The following is a 20339-nucleotide window of genomic DNA, read 5'->3' on the forward strand; positions in this document are numbered from 1 at the left end:
GCTCTCATTTTACAAATAAAACTGCTTGGGATACTGAGAGCCATTTATGAGGGCCAATGACTCTGCAATATTAGATTGGATTACTGTGCTACAAGTGATCTGACTTGATACAGACCCAAAGACCAGACATTTCCGCTGAAGAACTTTTTCACTTTTAAAATCCTTTTATTTTACTGTTTGTAACAAATTTTCTGTAAATATTTCTACCACTGAATTTCTTTTTCTTTCAATAAAACAATAATTAAAAACTGTTAGGCTAAATCTCTAAATACTCTAACTAAAAATACAGAAAAAAGTTGCGTCTCTGGAGAAGTTGTTGTATCATTTTTTTTTTTTTTACTATTCTTCAGCACTTGGATATTCTAGTGAGAGACTGGCAGGATCCTGACCGCTGTGGCCGTGAAGCTGCTCGTACCTACCTACAGCATGAGAGTGAGGTATGATGGTAAATGTGAGGAGGGCTCAGAAATTAGGGTGTTTTTTTTTTTTTTCTACAATTATCACCAGAGGTTTAAAAATATATTGCTTTATTTACCCTAGGAGGTTTCTGATATGCTTGTAGCTAAATGTCAGTGGACACCTGACCATCATACCTACATTAGAGTCATCTCATAAGTTCAGGTGTATCCAGTGATGGGTACTGTTAAGGCTACAACATACAAAGACTTTTTAGCCAATAGCGCTCTTCCAAATTTGGGCAACAATTTGGAGAAGACCCTTTTCTGTTCCAGCATTACTGTGCACCTGTGTACACAGCCAGCTCCATAAAGACATGCTGCAGGTGACCGTGCACTGCACACAAAGGTGCACCTGGAGATGGAAGGATTTGGCACTAAGCACTTTTTAATTGAATGAAGAAGCACCTTGTTGCCACAGTCACTCCATTGTATTTGGTCTTAATGAAGAAGCAGTGGGAGTAAGTGTAGCGCTAATCAGTTCATAGAGACAGTGTCCATATCCAAGAGAGAGAGCTTCAAAGGAATCTTCATAAGCTACAACATACAAAGACTTTTTAGCCAATAGCGCTCTTCCAAATTTGGGCAACAAATTTAGAGAAGACCCTTTTCTGTTCCAGCTTTATTGTGCACCAGTGTACACAGCCAGCTCCATAAAGATATGGTGTGATGAATTTAGTGTGGAGGAACTTGAGTAGCCTGTACAGAGCCCTTACCTCAACCCTACTGAACACCTTGGGTATGAATTATTACCCCAAATGAAAGCCAAGCCTTCTTGTCCAACGTCATTACATGATTTCAATTTAAAATAAATTGCCACAGAAACACTCCAAAATCTTGTGGAAATCCTTCCCAGAGGAGTGGCCACAATTGAGACCCAAAACCATATTAATGGCCATGTGTTTGGAATAAAATGCCCAACAAATTCATACTGGCATGTTAGATGTCTACAATCTTTGGCCATATACTGTATAGTAAATATAAATGTAACTTGTTATTGTTACAGAAACTGAGGCTGCGGAAAGGTTCAGAATACCGTCTTTTGCTGGACACTCTTAGAAGTCCATCTATCAATGGCTTCCTGTTGCCCCACCCCGGGAAAAGGTTCCTGAGATCAAGTCCGGGGACACTGGCAGGTAATTTAGACCCTCATGTACTGTTCCTGTGTAGACAGTTTTCAAAGACAAATTATCTACATTCATTACATAGTCATTAATAAACACAATAATACACTGCGCTAGATCGATATAACTAAAAAAATAGTGTATCAGCAGCAGGTATAAAAACAGTTGTGGAACCTCAACCGAAACAGAAATGAAAAACAAGGTATGCAGCGCTTAATATGAACAATCAACAGAAATTAAATAAGGGTGATAGTCACTCCATGCAAAGATGGCGTCATGTGTTAAAAATAGGGATGCACCGAAATTTCGGCCAACGAAATTTTCGGCCGAAAATGGGTTAAAAATACCGAAATTAATGGCCGCCGTGAGAAGGGAGGAGGGCTCATCGCAGGTTTGAAAAGACGCGCCTCTGGCCGGCCGCCCGCCTCTCAATGATGTCACTACTACTACGATCTGTGCATGAATGAAGTGACATACCAGGTGGGAGGTCGGGCGAGCGGCCGCTAATAGCTGTAACTATGTGAGAGCTTCACTTCCCTATCATGCGGGTATCTCCTCTGACAGGGAAGTGAAGGCTCACATAGTTATAGCTATAAGCGGCCGCTCCCCCCGCCCTCCCGCCCGGTATGTCAGGTCAGTTCATTCATGCACATCGTCCGCTGACAGGGAAGTGAAGCTCTCGCATAGTTACAGCTATTAGCCGCCGCTAGCCCCGCCCTCCCGCCTGGTGTGTCACTTCATTCATGCACAGATCGTAGTAGTAGTGACATCACCGGGAGGCGGGCCGTCGGCCAGAGGCGCGTCTTTTGAATGAAGGACACCGGAGGAGCTGAGTGAGTAGGAGAGGACGCTGGGGGGGGGGGGGGGGAGCTTTACCAATGGTATTAGTATTAATTATGCAGCATGATGGGGTTAAGGTATTGTCACTGCTGGTCACTGATGCATTAGTGACCAACCAGTGGCAGTTAATTAACCCCTTTGTGCTGCATTAGTGCAACCAGTATAAGTGCAACCAGTGTTAATTAACACTGATACTGGTTGCACTAATGCAGCACAAAGGGGTTAATTAACTGCCACTGGTAGGTCACTAATGCATCAGTGACCAGCAGTGGCAATACATTAACCCCCTCATGCTGCATAATACAAATACCATTGGTAATTAAATTAACCACTTGCCAACCCGTCACAGTACATATACTGTGTCAGGGTGGCAGCGACAGGTGTACGTCGCTGCCTGTTTTTGGTGTATGCCCCTCTTCTATCTATTTTAAAATTATTTGGGGGAAAAAGTCATTTTCGGTTTCGGTTTTCGGCCAAGGGCATCCTGCATTTTCGGTTTCGGTTTCGGCCCAAAATTTTCATTTCGGTGCATCCCTAGTTAAAAATATAAAAGAAAATATAAAAGTCCAAAGACAGAGGGGCCTCCAAAACCATCCCATGCACCAGGTATTGCAGTGATGTTGAAACCTCCAACAGACACCAGTATGCGTGGCCTCTTACCAGCTGAAGCTGATCCTCATTACAAGGATCCACAAACGCTTCTTATTGGCAATCCTCACTACTGCAGATAGGTGGATGGATGGATGGTCTGATCAGCAGGAGGGGCCATCCATCCAACCACCTATCTGCAGTAGTGAGGATTACCCATAAGAAGCGTTTGTGGATCCTTGTAATGAGGATCAGCTTCAGCTGGTAAGAGGCCACACATACTGGTGTCTGGTGGAGGTTTCAACATCACAGCAATACCTGGTGTATGGGACAGTTTTGGAGGCCCCTCTGTCTTTGGACTTTTATATTTTTAACACATGACGCCATCTTTGCATGGAGTGACTATCACCATAGTTTAATTTCTGTTGATTGTTTGTATCAAGAGCTGCATACCTAGTTTTTCATTACATAGTCTTTGTTTGCACCATACCATTGCTGCTGAAACATGAATTGGCTGTGTACAGATAATGAACATTTCCTCCCATGGCCATAGACTCTGTACAGAAGTGTATCGTTTTGGAGGCAAGTATGGACTTTAATGGTACCATACAAGGACATCAACACTTATATTGGCTATAAAAGGTGTTTTTTATTACAGCAATTGAATAAAAACATGCATGAAAAAAATGAGTTGTGCCACAATAGGGCACTAGGGGCGCTCTCTATTAAATGGATGATAATAATGCAGTGATGGCAAAAGGCTGATACAAACCTATCGCGTAACATGAATCCAAATCTTCTCCACATGTTTCACAGAAATGTCCGCTTCTTCAGGTGTATTAGAGAGCAAACACATTTCTCTCTAAAGAGATTAATAACAGTTATAACAGACAAATAACCATAATGAAAATAATATATGCAACTATGCTTGCATACATTATCTTTCAATTATGCTTATTTAGGAAGATTTGTTTCATCTCTGTGTATCAACTGAGGCTACTCACTTCACTGGGTATATGTGAGGGTTTACAAACACTTTAACCGCTTGCCGACCGACGCAAGTAGATATACTGCGGCGGTCAGCCCCGGCCAGGCAAAGTGACGTATATATACGTCACTAGCCTGTGACCGGTTTGTGAGCCAATAGCGGGCGAGCGCGCGCCCGCCCTGACTCGTTCACTGAAGAGTCCGCGCGTGTGACCGGCAGACCCGATGTCCGCCGGTCACACTACGATCGTCGGTAGAGCGGGAGAAAGGCAGGCGGCTGATGTAAACAAGCCGCCTGTCATTCTCCCCTGTGTAAAAATGGAGATCAGACGGTTCTACTATGTAGGACCGTTGATCTCTGTTTTTACAATAGTAGCCATGTCCAATCACAGTTAGAAGCACGCCCCTAGGACACACTTAACCCCTCCCTCTCCAATGCAGTTAACCCCTTCCCTGCCAGTGTCATTTTTACAGTAACAGTGCATATGTATAGCACTGATTACTGCAGTAATGTCACTGGTAACCCCAAAAGTGTCAAAAATGTCAGTCAAGGGTTCGATCTGTCCGCCGCAATGTCACAGTACCGCAAAAAAAAATCGCAGATCGCCGCCATTACTCGTTAAAAAAAACACCAAAAATGACAAAAATCTTTCCCTTTGTTAGTAAACGCGATAACTTTTGCGCAAACCAATCAAAATACGCTTTTTGCGTTTTTTTTTTACCGAACATAGGTAGCATAAAACAAATTGGCCGAAAATGTTAAAAAATTTTGATTTTTATATTTTTTTTTTATTGGGGAATTTCATATAAAAAAAATGTGAAAAATATTGTTATTTTTGCAAAATTTAATCTCTTTTTTTGTTTATAGCGCATGATCAAAAAATCGCACAGGTGATCAAATACCACCAAAAGAAAGCTCTATTTGTGGGAAAAAAAGGACGTGAAATTCGTTTAGGTACGGCGTCGCACGACCGCGCAATTGTCCGTTAAAGTCACGCAGCAAAAAATTGCAAAAAAAACCCTGGTCAGGAAGGGGGTAAAATCTTCCGGGGCTTAAGTGGTTAAGCACACGCCCTGTGGGTTCCAGCCAGCTAAACTCTTCCCACTTCACCTCCTATATTGTACACACAATGGCTCCAATGGTGGCATTTCTTCATTGGGACTTTTAGAGCAAATGAACAAAATCCTCTGCTGACATTGTGTGTCTTTCCATCCAATCACAGTCCTTCTTCTCTATTCACAGACATGGATGCAGATTTCAAAGATCACCTCACAAAATACATCTCCGATCTGGCAGCAGGAGTTTGGCTCCACCAGAAAACCGATATCAGTGGAGAGAAGATCAAATGCAGCCATGTGGGGCGAGTACTGAAGGTTAGTCCGTCCCAAAGACAACTGGTCATACTATTAGAACATAGACAACCAATGCAATGGGAAAAGTGTAATGAGTCATAGCAATCAATCAGGATTAATGATGTCATACTGCAGCAAGATTAAATCTAATTGGTTGATTGATTGGATCTTTTTTTTTTTTTTTTTGTTTTCATAACCTTTAGAATGGGAGGGGGGTGTTGCTATTATCCTTGGAGTTTACCTGTACTGATTATACTGTAATATTTAAAGTGTTTTTCATAACCATAAGCCCACCCAGGAGGAATATATTAATTCCTATTGGGTTGAGGTTTTAAAGTGGGCACCTTTTCTTTCAGCTTTCTTTAAAAATAAACTTGCTCAAATTATTTAGGCTAGGCTGGCAATGTTCCAGAGGAAAGGGGGGGGGGGGGGGTCAATCATCGGTAGGCAACCTTGGCCCTCCAGCTGTGCTGACACGACAAATCCCATCATGCCTCTGCCTTGGGGTGGCATGCTTGTGGCTGTCAGTCTTACAGCGCCTCATAGGATTTGCAGTTCTATAACAGCCAGAGTGCCAATGTTGCCTACCCCTGCTCTAGGAATCCTTATGTAATTGTGCATGAGTGCCGCTCAGACTTGGAGTATTATGAGCTCAGCCTGTATAATGAAACGCCACCTAGTGGCAGCATGTAAACCACAGGCTGGGCTTGCAGTACAAGGAAGTAGTAATGTAGAGAAGTTAAAACTTGGAACTATTTTTTACTTTATATATACATACTATATATATATATATATATATATATATATATATATATACACACACACACGAGGTGGAAGAGGGGCTTATAAATAAAAAAAAAAAGAATGAAGTTCCAGTTTGAATTCAGACAATGACACACTATCTTATTTTATAGGAATTTGTCGTCATGCTACAGAGGAGATCGTACAGCTTTACTTCCCCTTTGCAGGTATTTATTATATTAAATTGGACATTTTTTTAAATAATGGACACTCCTGATGGCCTGTATGTAAAATATTATTTGCTTAAATGTGATAGTGGTGCGCTATTCATATGTAGGTGCTCAGGGCAGCCATCAGAAATTTTGGGGCCCCTTACACAGCTATAAGCCTGGGCCCCTTTGGGCCTGACCACCCAACGTTCCGCAGGACCCGCCCTCTGGCCGTCCCACTGAATCCATCCACTGGCCATCCCATTAATACATAAAAATGAATCTAATCCAGCAAAGAGACATCTCCATATATTCAGAAAAGAGACCTCCCAGACCAGCAAAGAGCCTCATATATTCAGCAAAGAGACATCTCAATCCAGTAAAGAGATAGCCTTATATATTCAGCAAAGAAACATCCCAATCCAGTAAAGAGACAGCCTTATATATTCTGCAAAGAGACATCCCAATCCAACCAGGAGACGGCCTCATATATTCAGCAAAGAGACATCCCAATCCAGTAAAGAGACGGCCTCATATATTCAGCAAAGAGACATCCCAGTCCAGCAAAGAGACGGCCTCATATTTTCAGCAAATAGGCAACGCAATCCAGCAAAGAGACATCCCTTCAGCTGCATCGGCTTACTCTGCAGCTGCCCTGCTTTAGAAATTGCTAGCTACTACAGCAGCAAAAACTCAGTCTCGTTGGTTGGGGCCTGGGTGGCTGGGGCCCCTCGGAACGCCCGGGCCACCTACATGTGTATGGGCTATACCCCCCTGATGGCTGCCCTGTAGGTGCTATGTAACTATCCGTCTTAAAAAATATATGTAATTCTAATACATAGAAGTGTCTTCTTAGCAAACTAAAACTGACACCATAAATAATAGTTCAATAGTGATGATCTATAATAAAGTCTGTGTCTTAATGCATGCAGTGTTTCTTCATTAAGACCAAATACAGTTGAGTGACTGTTGCAAAAAGGTGCTTCTTCATTAAAACAAAGTGCTTAGTGCCGAATCCTTCCACCTGCTAGGGCACCTTTTGTGTGCAGTCCACGCTCACCTGCAGCACAAAGGGTTTGTGCAAAAAAAAGTCAATATTCCTCCACCTAAGGGACTCTTCAGCTTTCACTAAAACCTTCCTCTAAAACCTTCCTCTTATTTCAGTGGACATCTGACCATCATACCTACATTAGGGTCATCTCATAAGCTCAGGTGTATCCAGTGATGGGTACTGTTAAGCAGTGGTGTATTTTAGTTTTGTGCTGCCCTAGGCACGACTAAAATTGGGCACCCCCCTCCTATGCAAATTTGCCCCACTCCTTCCTTTTTAATGGATGTGACTCCTTCCAAAACTGAAGGACTACAAGTCCCAGCATAAACCCCTGAGATCTCACGAGGGGTGGGGTGAGAGGGGGTGGGAGAGAGAGGGGGGGGGGTGAGAGAGCGAGAGGGGGATGAGAGAGAAGGGGGCGAGAAAGAGAGAGAGAGGGGGGGGGGGGATGAGAGAGCGAGGGGAGATGAGAGAGCGAGAGGGGGATGAGAGAGAAGGGGGCGAGAGAGAGGGGGTGAGGGAGAAGGGGGTGAGAGAGAGAGAGAGAGGGGGGATGAGAGGGGGAGGGTTGGAAGAGAGAGAGGGGAGGGGTGAGAGAGAGAGGGGGGGTGAGTAAGTGAGAGAGAGGGGGGTGAGAGAGAGAGGGGGGTGAGTAAGTGAGAGAGAGAGGGGAGGGGTGAGAGAGAGAGGGGAGGGGTGAGAGAGAGAGAGGAGGGGGTGAGAGAGAGAGGGAGGGGGTGGGTGAGAGAGTGGGGGAGAAAGAGAGGGGGAGGGAGAGAGGGGGGAGAAAGAGAGGGGGGGTGAGTGAGAGAGACGGGGGTGAGTGAGAGGGGGGTGAGAGAGGCGGTTCTAGCAACCAGTGGCCAATAAAGTCTCAGGTGGAGGGGGGCGGCTTTTTTGCTGCCCCCCTGCAAAGTGCCGCCCTAGGCCTGGGCCTTGTCGGCCTAGGCCAAAACACAGCACTGCTGTTAAGGCTACAACATACAAAGACTTTATAGCCAATAGCGCTTTTCCAAATTTGGGCAACAATTTGGAGAAGACCCTTTTCTGTTCCAGCATTACTGTGCATCTGTGTACACAGCCAGCTCCATAAAGACATGCTGCAGGTGACAGTCCATTGCACACAAAGGTGCACCTGGAGATGGAAGGATTTGGCACTAAGCACTTTTTAATTGAATGAAGAAGTACCTTGTTGCAACAGTCACTCCATTGTAATGAAGAAGCAGTGGGAATAAGTGTAGCACTAATCAGTTAATAGAGACAGTGTCCATATCTAAGGAGAGAGCTTCAAAGGAATCTTCAGCTGATATAATCTTCTATTAGTGCTGTGAGGACCACCACCGACACCCAATCACACAGCCTCTTACTAAATCACATCGACCCTCATTACAAAGGTCAATGTGGGCAGCAGATCCTATACAAGGCGCAAATGGCGGTGAGATCCTCTGTGTTCTTCCCCAATATTCCTCTCTCTTGGTCTCAATAATCCAATAGGGTAATGCGGAGATAAGCAGGACACCTCTCATAGTGTATAAATCATCAGATCATTTATTTCAGATAGTAGTAACTTACATTAAGATAAAAGCTTTCCAGCATATCCAACACATCCAGAGCAATCACAGTGAATCCACAAAAACTTGTTTCAAACCGACAAGATGGCCACCATGTCCCCCGTCTGTATGTGCGTCATACGTCGTTGGCTCCTCCCTACGCATTTCGTCGCGATATGACATTGTCAGGAGTGTTCACTGATTTTAATGATTAACTTTTTATGCTAGGCGCAGCATATTATTATCCATAATGAAGAAGCACTGCATGCATTAAGACACAGACTTTTTTAGAGCATTGCTATTGAACTATTATTTATGGTGTCAGTATTAGTTTATTGTTAACAATAGACACTTCTATGTACTGTATTAGAATTACAGTACATATTTTTTAAGACGGATAGTTACATAGCACCTACATATGAATAGCGCACCACATTTACACATTGATTGTTTCAAGTGTATGAGTACTTGAACACGGTGGGAGCAGCAATTCACATTACAAATTATTTTTACATCTGATGACGTTCACTTTACAATAGCAGTGCACCCTTTTCCATATATTTAAAAATATTATTTGTCTTATTTTATCTTATAACAGGCTTTTGTCTTTTGCGTGTGTTTTTTTTTTTTTTTTTTTTTGCGCTGGAGTTCTACTTTTAATCAAACCCATTGTGTCCAATTCTCTCAACAGATGTTTTATTCACTTGAAAACCGGAAACACATCACTACTATCTTACAAAGATTTCAGGATTTCTTGGACCAGCAGGTAACAATACTGAAACCCCTCATTAACTGATACTCCGATATGTCTTTTTATATATGACATTTCAACATTTATATGGGGAAAATTAACACATCCGAGCTGCATTCTTCTGTATTGAATAAAAATTGATAGTGAAAGATAAAACCGATGTTATCTGAAATTAAATGTTACATTTTCTTTTTTTCGGAAATGCATGCTATCCTAATCTGTAATTGCTTGTAAAATCATAACTGAATTAAAAAGCAATTGATAGCAAAATATAAAATAGTAGGAATTTTCCCCTATTAAATAAATACATTTTAAAAAAATTGTTTTAAAACTTTTTTTTTTTTTAATTATTATTCTGCAGCCTTTGTTAAAATATCTGATAATCTTGCATCGAAGGTTCTTCAGGCACTTCCTGTAGCTGGTGTTTTTAGAAAAGGCTATACAGCATCATAATGCCTGGAAAATCATTACTGAATGAAACATTTTAAAACGTAATTGATTGTAAAAATAAAGCAGAATGTAAATCCAATCGCTGAAACTTTATACATTTTAATATGTTAAATTAATTTCTAAAATAGTTTTAAAAAATGTTAAATTTGCAACCTGGTTCCCAGCTGTGTCACCATGTCACATGCTCCTCTGGAGATTACAAGCTGCTATGACTACACACCTTGCTCAGGCATGGTCTATTGTTGTCATCGGTGTAGGTCATGTCACTTAAAAAAAGTAATTAGTTATAGTTACTAGTTACTTCTCACAAAAAGTAACTGAGTTACTAACTGAGTTACATCAGTAAAAAAGTAACAAATTACCAGGGAAAGTAACTATTGCGTTACTTTAAAAAAATAATCAAATATGTCAAATAATTTGTATGAGTGGTGCTGGCTGCGTGGTACACTGGTACCTGCGTGGTACACTGCCGGTGTATAGGGTGGGTGGGTAGGTGTATAAAGGGGTCAGTGGGTGTATAGGGTGGGTGGGTAGGTGTATAGAAGGGTCAGTGGATGGATAGGTTGGTGTATATAGGGGTCAGTGGGTGTATAGGGTGGGTAGGTAGGTGTATATAGGGGTCAGTGGGTATATAAGGTGGGTAGGTAGATGTATATGGGGGGGGGGGGGGTTGGTGGATGTACAGGTTCAGTGCAGGGCTCTCACCGCTCTCACGGTTCGTCTCGGCCAGTCCGCTCTCCCTCTCCACTCTCCTTCATGTCACACGAACCGCAGACAGCGCCGGCAAGGTCATAGAGGAGTGAGGAGGAAGTACACTACTGCCATCTAGTGGCGGTAGATGTAATTGCGGTAACGCCGCTTAAGTAATGGGAACAGCATTACCACAGGGGGGAAAAGTAATCAATTTGATTACTAGTTACCCGCAAAAGTAACAGCGTTAAGTAACACTGTTTACTTTAACGCCGTTATTCCCATCACTGGTTGTCATTGGCTGCAGTTCAGAAGGAGGTCAGGAGAGGAGAGAGATATGGCTTTCTGGTAAGCCGAGCTTGATGCATTTGTATATAGATTGCTTCCTTAAAGTAATATTAAAGTCTTGGCTTTTTTGATTAAAAATAACAAACATGTCATACTTGCCTGTTCTGTGTAATGGTTTTGCACAGAGCAGCCCCGCTCTTCCTTTTCTCAGGTCCCTCCCTCCTGCCGAATGCCCCCACAGCAAGCCGCTTGCTATGGAGGCAGCCGAGCCAAGCCGCTGCTCTGTGTGTCCATTCAGACACAAAGCACTCTTAGTCACCTCTCTCTCCTCACTGGGTCACTGACTTGACACCAGTGGGAGCCAATGGCGCCCCGCTACTGTTTTAGCCAATGAGGAGGGACAGTCCCGGAAAGCCTAGACCAGGGGTGTCCAAACTATGGCCCTCCAGCTGTTCAGGAACTACAGTTCCCATCATGCCTTGTTATGTCTGTGATTGTCAGAAATTTACAATGCCTCATGGGACGTGTAGTTCCGCAACAGCTGGAGGGCCGTAGTTTGGATATCCCTGGCCTAGACTCTTGGGTAACATCATTGGATCAAGATGGACTCAGGCAAGTATTAGGGGGGCTGCTGCACACAGGTTTTTTTTATCCTAATGCATAGAATGCATTAAGACAAAAATCCTTCTGCGTTAGTAGTACGAAGGGGTAAGAAGCAAAAGAGAAAGTGGAAAGGGTAGTAAGAAGCAAAGGAGAAAGCAGAACAGAGACCAAAGGAAGGAATTTGAGTAGGGGATAGAAGTAGAGGGAGCGCTCCTCTCCTGTGCTCAAACAAGGTTGCCATCTACAACTTTCCCCTGTGGAGATCCAGTGACTTGACTGATGGAGCTACTAAATGTAGTTATAATTGTAGCACCCTCCTAGATAGGTGCTAGGCAGGGAGAATAGTTTGCTCTGCCTGCTTAACAGGGGAGTAGCAGGTAAATCATAGTCTGCTCCATCTGCTTATCAGAGGGGCCTGATCAGTAGTTCTGCCTGTTGCATGTGTCCATGTGTGATTCATCTGGTCTGAGAGAGTGTCCCCACTGTATCCAATAGGGGAGCCTGTTGGACAGTGGAGGAAACCCAGCCAGTGTCAAACAGGCTTTTATGACTATCCCAGTGGGTTGGCACAAACAGTGGTGCATCCTAGGATATGTAATAAAAGCCAAGGGCACATGTGACAGGGTGTCTTTGGGCGGGAAGCCATGTCCCAGGAGGAGGGTGACGGCTGTCTCTCCTGTCTCTTGTGGAAGGTGGTCACAGTCAGTCGGCCTAGTGAGCCAAGAATGTGGTGCTGAGCCAGGAGGTCCAGGAAGCTGACAAATGGAGCTGAAGGCAGAGCAACCTTGGGAAAAACAGTGTCCGTCAGTACCAGGAAGCTTGCCAGGGGTCTGCCCAGGAAAGGGGACCACTCCAGTGGAGAGTCAGTGGACAGGAGCTAGCACACACAGCAAGTAAGAAAGGGGGAGCCAAGTTAGAACCCTGACGAATAACTTAAACAGGATCACATTATCTATCTTCACTTCTGTGGCAAGGTGAAGCAGCGGCCTTGCCACATACTACAGCTAGTTGTCCTCAAGATTGTGCATAGTTCATAGTTGGAGTGATCCCTTCTTCTATCCCAGTTCTAAATAAAAACACAAAAACCAACGTCCCCCTGAATTGATTATTGACTGAGCCAAGGACTTTTAATGCTATTTGTCTGCTATCAGTTGCTAAGGTTAACCCAGGGGAATCCAGAAAGTGCAATTCTCAGCAGTCCTCTAGGGGGCAGTGTTACATAATATCACTTATTTTTCCATAGCTGGTGAAAAATGTGTAATATTTTTCTATCCAAGCTAAAGAAAAGGAGACTGCTAGAAATGTACTTTTGAAGTTTATGTTAATTGTCTCCTTAAGAGAATATTTGTAAAAATTGCCCAGATATTTAACCAAACTAGCATGTTCCTTTACAGATATACAATTTCCATGTTTTATTGAAAGTGGTGTGGTATGTAGCACCAGATGTTCTAGTTTCATACCAACCTGGGCAAGTTCAACATTTCATTTAACTTTCACTCTACTTTTCTCCTACAGCTCCCTGCCAACGCTTCTCCATTTAAGGTCCTTGGGGTGAGGACATCGGAGATGAGGACCAGGGTCAGCAAGCAGGCTGCTGTTCTTCTAGATACGTATGAGGGTATCCTGAGAGGAGATAATGCTGCGGAGAAGGAGATGCTCATGGAGGAGATGACATCTCTGTTGAAAGACAAACAAGAGAGTTTCTGTGCGGAATATTCAAAGCGCTTTACCAAGTGCGCAGTGGGCATTGGCTGTGCCATAGGAGGCGGAGTCTTGAGCCTGGCCGGTGGGGTGGTAGGGGCAGCTGTGGCTGGGACCGTGCTCGCTGTTGAGGCTGTTGGTTTACTGGGCAGTACGACCGCAGCGGTGGTCACAGGGGCGCTCGGAGGCTCCGTCGCCCTCGGAGCTATTGGCACAGGTGTTGGCGCGGGCGTTGGTGGGGTTATTGGACACGTGGAAAAGAAAAAAGACACAAAAGCTGAGCGCAGTAAAGAGACGTCCACAGAAGACACCCAACATCTGGTGGACAAAAAAGACTGACATCATTCCTGGAAATATCTCTGGAAGGACTCTTGACGTTCTTTACTTATGAACTATTTAATATAATGGTGGCTCATTCTTTTACCAGATATCTTTATATGTGTATTTAACATTTATTAGCTTTAAACTTTTTTGTAATTATTTTTTGATTCATTTGAAAATGGATTTCGTATTTACATTACATTTCTTTCAGGGAAAAAAAAAATTACAATGCATTTTAGAAACCAGATACAGGGCCTGTGCCAACCAGATTTTGTTTGCATCAGAACTGCTTGTTTTCCTTTATACAAGTCAAAAGCAGTTCAGAGCAGGTTGATGATTCTTAAAAGTTTACCTGTACCTGTTAATGAACCGTGAATGACCTCTAAACTCATGAACCATGAATGAAGCTTCTAAACTCATCTCAAGTGCAAGTGAAATCCACCTGAAGGCAAACTGCCCATCGTCACAGGCCCATGTATGGGACATCTCTAAATGCACCAATGTCCCTCAGGTCCATTAAAGGCAAGCCTTGTTCTGCATCTAACTTAATTTTTCCAATAAATTAATGGTTCCTAATTATCTTTTCTGTTCAATTTGTGCCTTTCTAAATGTGTGTGTGTGCGTATATATGTATATGTGTGTGAATATATATACAGTGCCTTGCGAAAGTATTCGCCCCCCTTGAACTTTTCAACCTTTTGCCACATTTCAGGCTTCAAACATAAAGATATAAAACTGTAATTTTTTGTGAAGAATCAACAACAAGTGGGACACAATCATGAAGTGGAACGAAATTTATTGGATATTTCAAACTTTTTTAACAAATAAATTATTCAGCCCCTTTACTTTCAGTGCAGCAAACTCTCTCCAGAAGTTCAGAGAGGATCTCTGAATGACCCAATGTTGACCTAAATGACTAATGATGATAAATAGAATCCACCTGTGTGTAATCAAGTCTCCGTATAAATGCACCTGCACTGTGATAGTCTCAGAGGTCCGTTTAAAGTGCAGAGAGCATCATGAAGAACAAGGAACACACCAGGCAGGTCCGAGATACTGTTGTGGAGAAGTTTAAAGCTGGATTTGGATACAAAAAGATTTCCCAAGCTTTAAACATCCCAAGGAGCACTGTGCAAGCGATAATATTGAAATGGAAGGAGTATCAGACGACAGCAAATCTACGAAGACCTGGCCGTCCCTCTAAACTTTCAGCTCATACAAGGAGAAGACTGATCAGAGATGCAGCCAAGAGGCCCATGATCACTCTGGATGAACTGCAGAGATCTACAGCTGAGGTGGGAGACTCTGTCCATAGGACAACAATCAGTCGTGTACTGCACAAATCTGGCCTTTATGGAAGAGTGGCAAGAAGAAAGCCATTTATTAAAGATATCCATAAAAAGTGTTGTTTAAAGTTTGCCACAAGCCACCTGGGAGACACCAAACATGTGGAAGAAGGTGCTCTGGTCAGATGAAACCAAAATCAAACTTTTTGGCAACAATGCAAAACGTTATGTTTGGCGTAAAAGCAACACAGCTCATCACCCTGAACACACCATCCCACTGTCAAACATGGTGGTGGCAGCATCATGGTTTGGGCCTCCTTCTCTTCAGCAGGGACAGGGAAGATGGTTAAAATTGATGGGAAGATGGATGGAGCCAAATACAGGACCATTCTGGAAGAAAACCTGATGGAGTCTGCAAAAGACCTGAGACTGGGACAGAGATTTGTCTTCCAACAAGACAATGATCCAAAACATAAAGCAAAATCTACAATGGAATGGTTCACAAATAAACATATCCAGGTGTTAGAATGGCCAAGTCAAAGTCCAGACCTGAATCTAATCGAGAATCTGTGGAAAGAACTGAAAACTAGGGATGATCGAACGGTTCGGGTCGACCATCGGTTCGACCCGAACATTGGATGTTCGATATTCGGCCGAATACCGAACTTTTTGCGGCAAAAGTTCGGTATTCGGCCACCAGAACCGCCCAAAATGCACTGGGACAGGAACTGGGCTTTAAAAGCCCGTGATTGGCCCAGAAACGTCTGCAAAAGCCAATGAGGGGGCAGGAGTCTCCTAGGAACGTGATTGGAGTGACTACGGGGACCAGAGGCCAATCAGGAGTGAATACGCCCCACACTATATAAGATGGCCCCGCCTAACCCCTAGCACAGTTATCCAGAGCCTGTTGAAGAGAGTTGAAGCAGTTCTGTCTGACTCCTGCTTGCTACACTACATTTCCTACATATCGAGTGGTTCTAAAGCTCCATATAGCAGAATTGTATTTAGCTTACAGCCAGTGTAGTTAGATACAGCGATTGTGCTGGTTCTTAGAGTTAAAAAAAAAAAAAAAAAAAAAAAAAAAAAAAACTTAAGGGACAGTGTCAGTCTTCTGCTGTATGGAGCTTTCTATTTAGTGGAAAGGGATATCTAGTGTAGTTAGGGAACTTTGTACTACATTAGTTAGATTTGAAAATTTAGTTTCTGTAGGGAAAGTGTGAGGGTTCTGTTTAGTGAGCACGTGGCACAGTGCTGCTGTATCACAGCAGGTATACGTGCTTGCTAGGCAGCAAAATACAGTGACAACTTAACGCCTGTTGTTCAAAGCGTTAGGTGCACTGTACAAAAGCCTTTGCAACTGTGCGTGACACGCAACTGCTGTGCTGTATCCAGCGACAACTGTGGGTCGCATAGCAGTGTGCGTTTTTCACCGCACACAGTTGCCAACGCATCAGTGACAACCTAACGCCTGTTGTTCAAAGCGTTAGGTCCACTGTGCAAAAGGCTTTGCTACTGTGCGTGAACCGCAACTGCTGTGCTGTATCCAGCGACAACTGTGGGTCGCATAGCAGTGTGCGTTTTTCACCGCACACAGTTGCCAACGCATCAGTGACAACCTAACGCCTGTTGTTCAAAGCGTTAGGTCCACTGTGCAAAAGGCTTTGCTACTGTGCGTGAACCGCAACTGCTGTGCTGTATCCAGCGACAACTGTGGGTCGCATAGCAGTGTGCGTTTTTCACCGCACACAGTTGCCAACGCATCAGTGACAACTTAACGCCTGTTGTTCAAAGCGTTAGGTGCACTGTACAAAAGCCTTTGCAACTGTGCGTGACACGCAACTGCTGTGCTGTATCCAGCGACAACTGTGGGTCGCATAGCAGTGTGCGTTTTTCACCGCACACAGTTGCCAACGCATCAGTGACAACCTAACGCCTGTTGTTCAAAGCGTTAGGTCCACTGTGCAAAAGGCTTTGCTACTGTGCGTGAACCGCAACTGCTGTGCTGTATCCAGCGACAACTGTGGGTCGCATAGCAGTGTGCGTTTTTCACCGCACACAGTTGCCAACGCATCAGTGACAAATATGCCTGGTAGACCAAGAAAAGGCATACGTGGCCCTGCTGCGGAAAGGGGCACAGCTTCTAGGGTGTCTAGAGGCAGGGGTGGACGTGGTGGTCAGTCCTCAGCCAGGCCACCATTTGGATTGTTCTCCGGCAGTGGCCAAGCTATACGTCCACAGTATGTACAGGAGGTGGTGGACTATATGAACAAACCCTCATCATCGGCATCATCTGCAACTACAGTGACCCAGGCAGAGAAAAGTGGTCAGTCTTCTGCAGTTGTCAGAACAAATACAGATGAGTCCATGTCCACCTCATGTCCTCCCTTAGACCCAATTTCAGACATGGCAGAGGAGTCAGCTGAGCTGTTTGACCACAGTGTCGGCCATCTACTCCAGCCTGATGCTCAGTCCTTTATGGAGTCTGATGTTGGGTCTGAGTTTGAGGAGGAGGCAGAGCAAACAAGAGGGGAGAGCAGACGGCCCGCTCCATCTAAGGCCGCACCTGTTGTCTCCCAGGCCAGGCCTGATGCTCAGTCTTTGATAGAATCAGATGTTGGGTCTGAGGTTGAGGAGGAGGCAGAGCAAACAAGAGGGGAGAGCAGACGGCCCGCTCCATCTAAGGCCGCACCTGTTGTCTCCCAGGCCAGGCCTGATGCTCAGTCTTTGATGGAGTCAGATGTTGGGTCTGAGGTTGAGGAGGAGGCAGAGCAAGCAAGAGGGGAGAGCAGACGGCCTACTCCATCTAAGGCCGCACCTGTTGTCTCCCGGGCCACTATACACACCTCATCTTGCTGGGCCTTTTTTGAGACATCCCATGCAGATAAAACAGTTGCGATCTGCAAGATTTGTAAGAAGGGTATAAAACGTGGCAAAAATGTCAACCACCTGGGTACAAGCTGCCTAAACAGGCATTTGACAACCCACCACTCGGCCCGTTGGCAGGAGCATTTAAAGAACCCACAAAAGGGCCAAAGATTGGTCAGTCGGCCTCCTAGTTCTCCTCGCGCTCCTCCTCATGCTCCATCTGCTCCACCTGCTCCACCTGCACATCAGTCTGTTCCTGGCCCTGCTATAGTCACTCGTCACCTGTTGGCAGCCTCCACTGGCAGGGATGATAATATAGCAGGCAGTGTCGCATCTACCTCCAGCACACCACCAGCTGTATCATCTAGACGCCAAATTTCGATTCCACACATGCTGGAACGAAAAAAAATTTATACTCCCCGCCACCCACATGCCCAGCGTCTAAACAGTAGTTTGGCTAAACTACTGGCTCTGCAACTATTACCATTTAACCTGGTAGAGTCTGCTCCCTTCCGTGACTTCGCAAAATGTGCAGTTCCACAGTGGCAGGTGCCAAGTCGGCATTACTTTTCCCGTAAGGCCCTGCCATCCCTATACCAACATGTGGAAGGCAATGTAGTGTCATCCCTGGCCAAGTCAGTCAGCCGTAAGATACACTTGACGGCTGACACTTGGTCAAGCAAACATGGGCAGGGACGGTACATTTCTGTCACTGCTCACTGGGTGACACTGCTTGCCAGTGGAAGGGATTGTAGCCAGGGCTCGGTGCTGCAGCCAGTGTTGCCCCCACGTCTGCAAACAGCTGGTGGTGTCGCTGATCCGGGTAGATCGATCACTTCTACCCCCTCCTGCTCCTTCTCCTCTACCTCCTCCATGCCCTCCTCTGCAGAATGGTCCTTTGAATATGATGAGATACCACGTAAACGTTCAAAGGGCTATTCTATGTCTCAGGCCAAAAGGTGTCACGCAGTGCTGCAGCTTGTGTGTCTAGGGGACAGGCAGCACACTGCCCCTCAGATTCTTGGGGCTCTGCAGGCACAGGCCCAGAGGTGGTTGACGCCACGCCAGCTGCAGCCAGGGATGGTGGTTACTGATAATGGGTCAAACCTCCTGGCCGCCCTTCGTCAGGGAAAGTTAACCCATGTGCCATGCCTGGCGCATGTCCTGAATCTCGTGGTACAGCGGTTTTTGAACTCGTACCCGGGAATGCAGGATGTGCTAAGGATGGCAAGAAGGGTGTGCAGTCACTTCAGGCGGTCGTACAGTGCCACTGCACGTTTGGCCGAAGTGCAGCGCGAGTTTCACCTGCCGGTACACCGCCTCATCTGTGACATGCCCACCCGCTGGAACTCCACCTTGGCTATGCTGCAGCGCCTGTACACGCAGCAGAGGGCCCTCAATGAATACCTATGCGAGTACGGCACCAGCACTGGCTCTGCGCGCCTGGGCTTCTTTTCACCACGGCAGTGGCTTTTGATTAAGGATGCATGCGCTGTCCTCTCGCCATTTGAGGAGGCCACAAGGATGGTCAGCCGGGACAGCGCATGCATCAGTGACACCCTACCGGTACTGTTTTTGTTGGAGCACACTCTGCGTGGCATTATGGACAGGGCACTGGAGGCAGAGCAGCAGGAGGAAGAGGAGGACTTCCTTGCCTCTCAAGGCCCCCTTTATCCTGAGAATCCTGACCCCATTATGCCTAGCTCCCAGAGGCCCGAGCAGGATCCAGGGATGGAAGAGGAGGAGGAGGACGATTCTGCGGGAACTTTTGCAGGGTTTGAGGAGGAGGAGGAGGAAGACATGCGGCAATCTGCAAGGCCTAGTTTGACTCCCTCGGGACACTTTGGAGTAGTACGTGGCTGGGAGGAGGAGGAGCCCGTTGAAGATAATGTCGTTATGAGTGACCCCGAGGAGTCAGCTTCTCAGGCCTTCGCTAATTTGCGACGCATGGGAAACATCATGCTCCAGAGCCTGCGAAAGGACCCCAGAATCAAGGCCATTAAAGAGACTAACCACTATTGGTTGGCCACCCTACTTGACCGACCCCCGGTACAAGTGTAAAGTCTCGGAGCTTTTCCCATCCACCCATAGAGTCCACAGGATCAAATCCCTTGAGGACAGTCTCAAGAGGAATCTGGTGAACATGTTCCCCGACTCCCGTAGGGTGCAGGGGCGGGGACAACCTACCATGGATTCTACTGGTGGTCACGAGAGGAGCGTTGGAGAAGGCGTGCGGTTGACGGATGCCTTTCGGTCTTTTTTTAGTCCTCACCGCCCAGGCCTCTCAGCTGCCACATCGCATCGACAGCGTCTGCATCACATGGTGGACGATTACGTGAGGGCACAAAGTGACACAGAGGGCTTTTCATGTGACGAATCCGATCCACTGGCATACTGGGTCTTAAGATTAGACCACTGGCCAGAACTGGCCCAGTATGCCATGGAGTTGTTGGCCTGCCCTGCTTCCAGTGTCCTATCGGAACGGG

General features: G+C 45.4%; 1 protein-coding gene across 1 annotated transcript in view; it reads left to right on the top strand.

Annotated features, from left to right (window-relative positions):
* LOC309557322 (RING finger protein 112-like) overlaps nt 1-14019 on the top strand; it is a 46668-nt gene extending 32649 nt beyond the window's left edge. The window contains exons 9-14 of the mRNA XM_082259985.1: nt 351-437; nt 1462-1591; nt 5238-5368; nt 6262-6315; nt 9590-9664; nt 13196-14019. Of these exons, the coding sequence (XP_082116111.1) occupies nt 351-437; nt 1462-1591; nt 5238-5368; nt 6262-6315; nt 9590-9664; nt 13196-13720 (1002 nt within the window). The 3' untranslated portion in view covers nt 13721-14019. The remainder of the gene's footprint in view (nt 1-350; nt 438-1461; nt 1592-5237; nt 5369-6261; nt 6316-9589; nt 9665-13195) is intronic.
* The last annotated feature ends 6320 nt before the right edge of the window (nt 14020-20339 follow it).

Source organism: Pelophylax lessonae (assembly GCF_965119305.1).
Source record: "Pelophylax lessonae genome assembly, chromosome: 6".
Taxonomy (NCBI): Eukaryota; Metazoa; Chordata; class Amphibia; order Anura; family Ranidae; genus Pelophylax; species Pelophylax lessonae.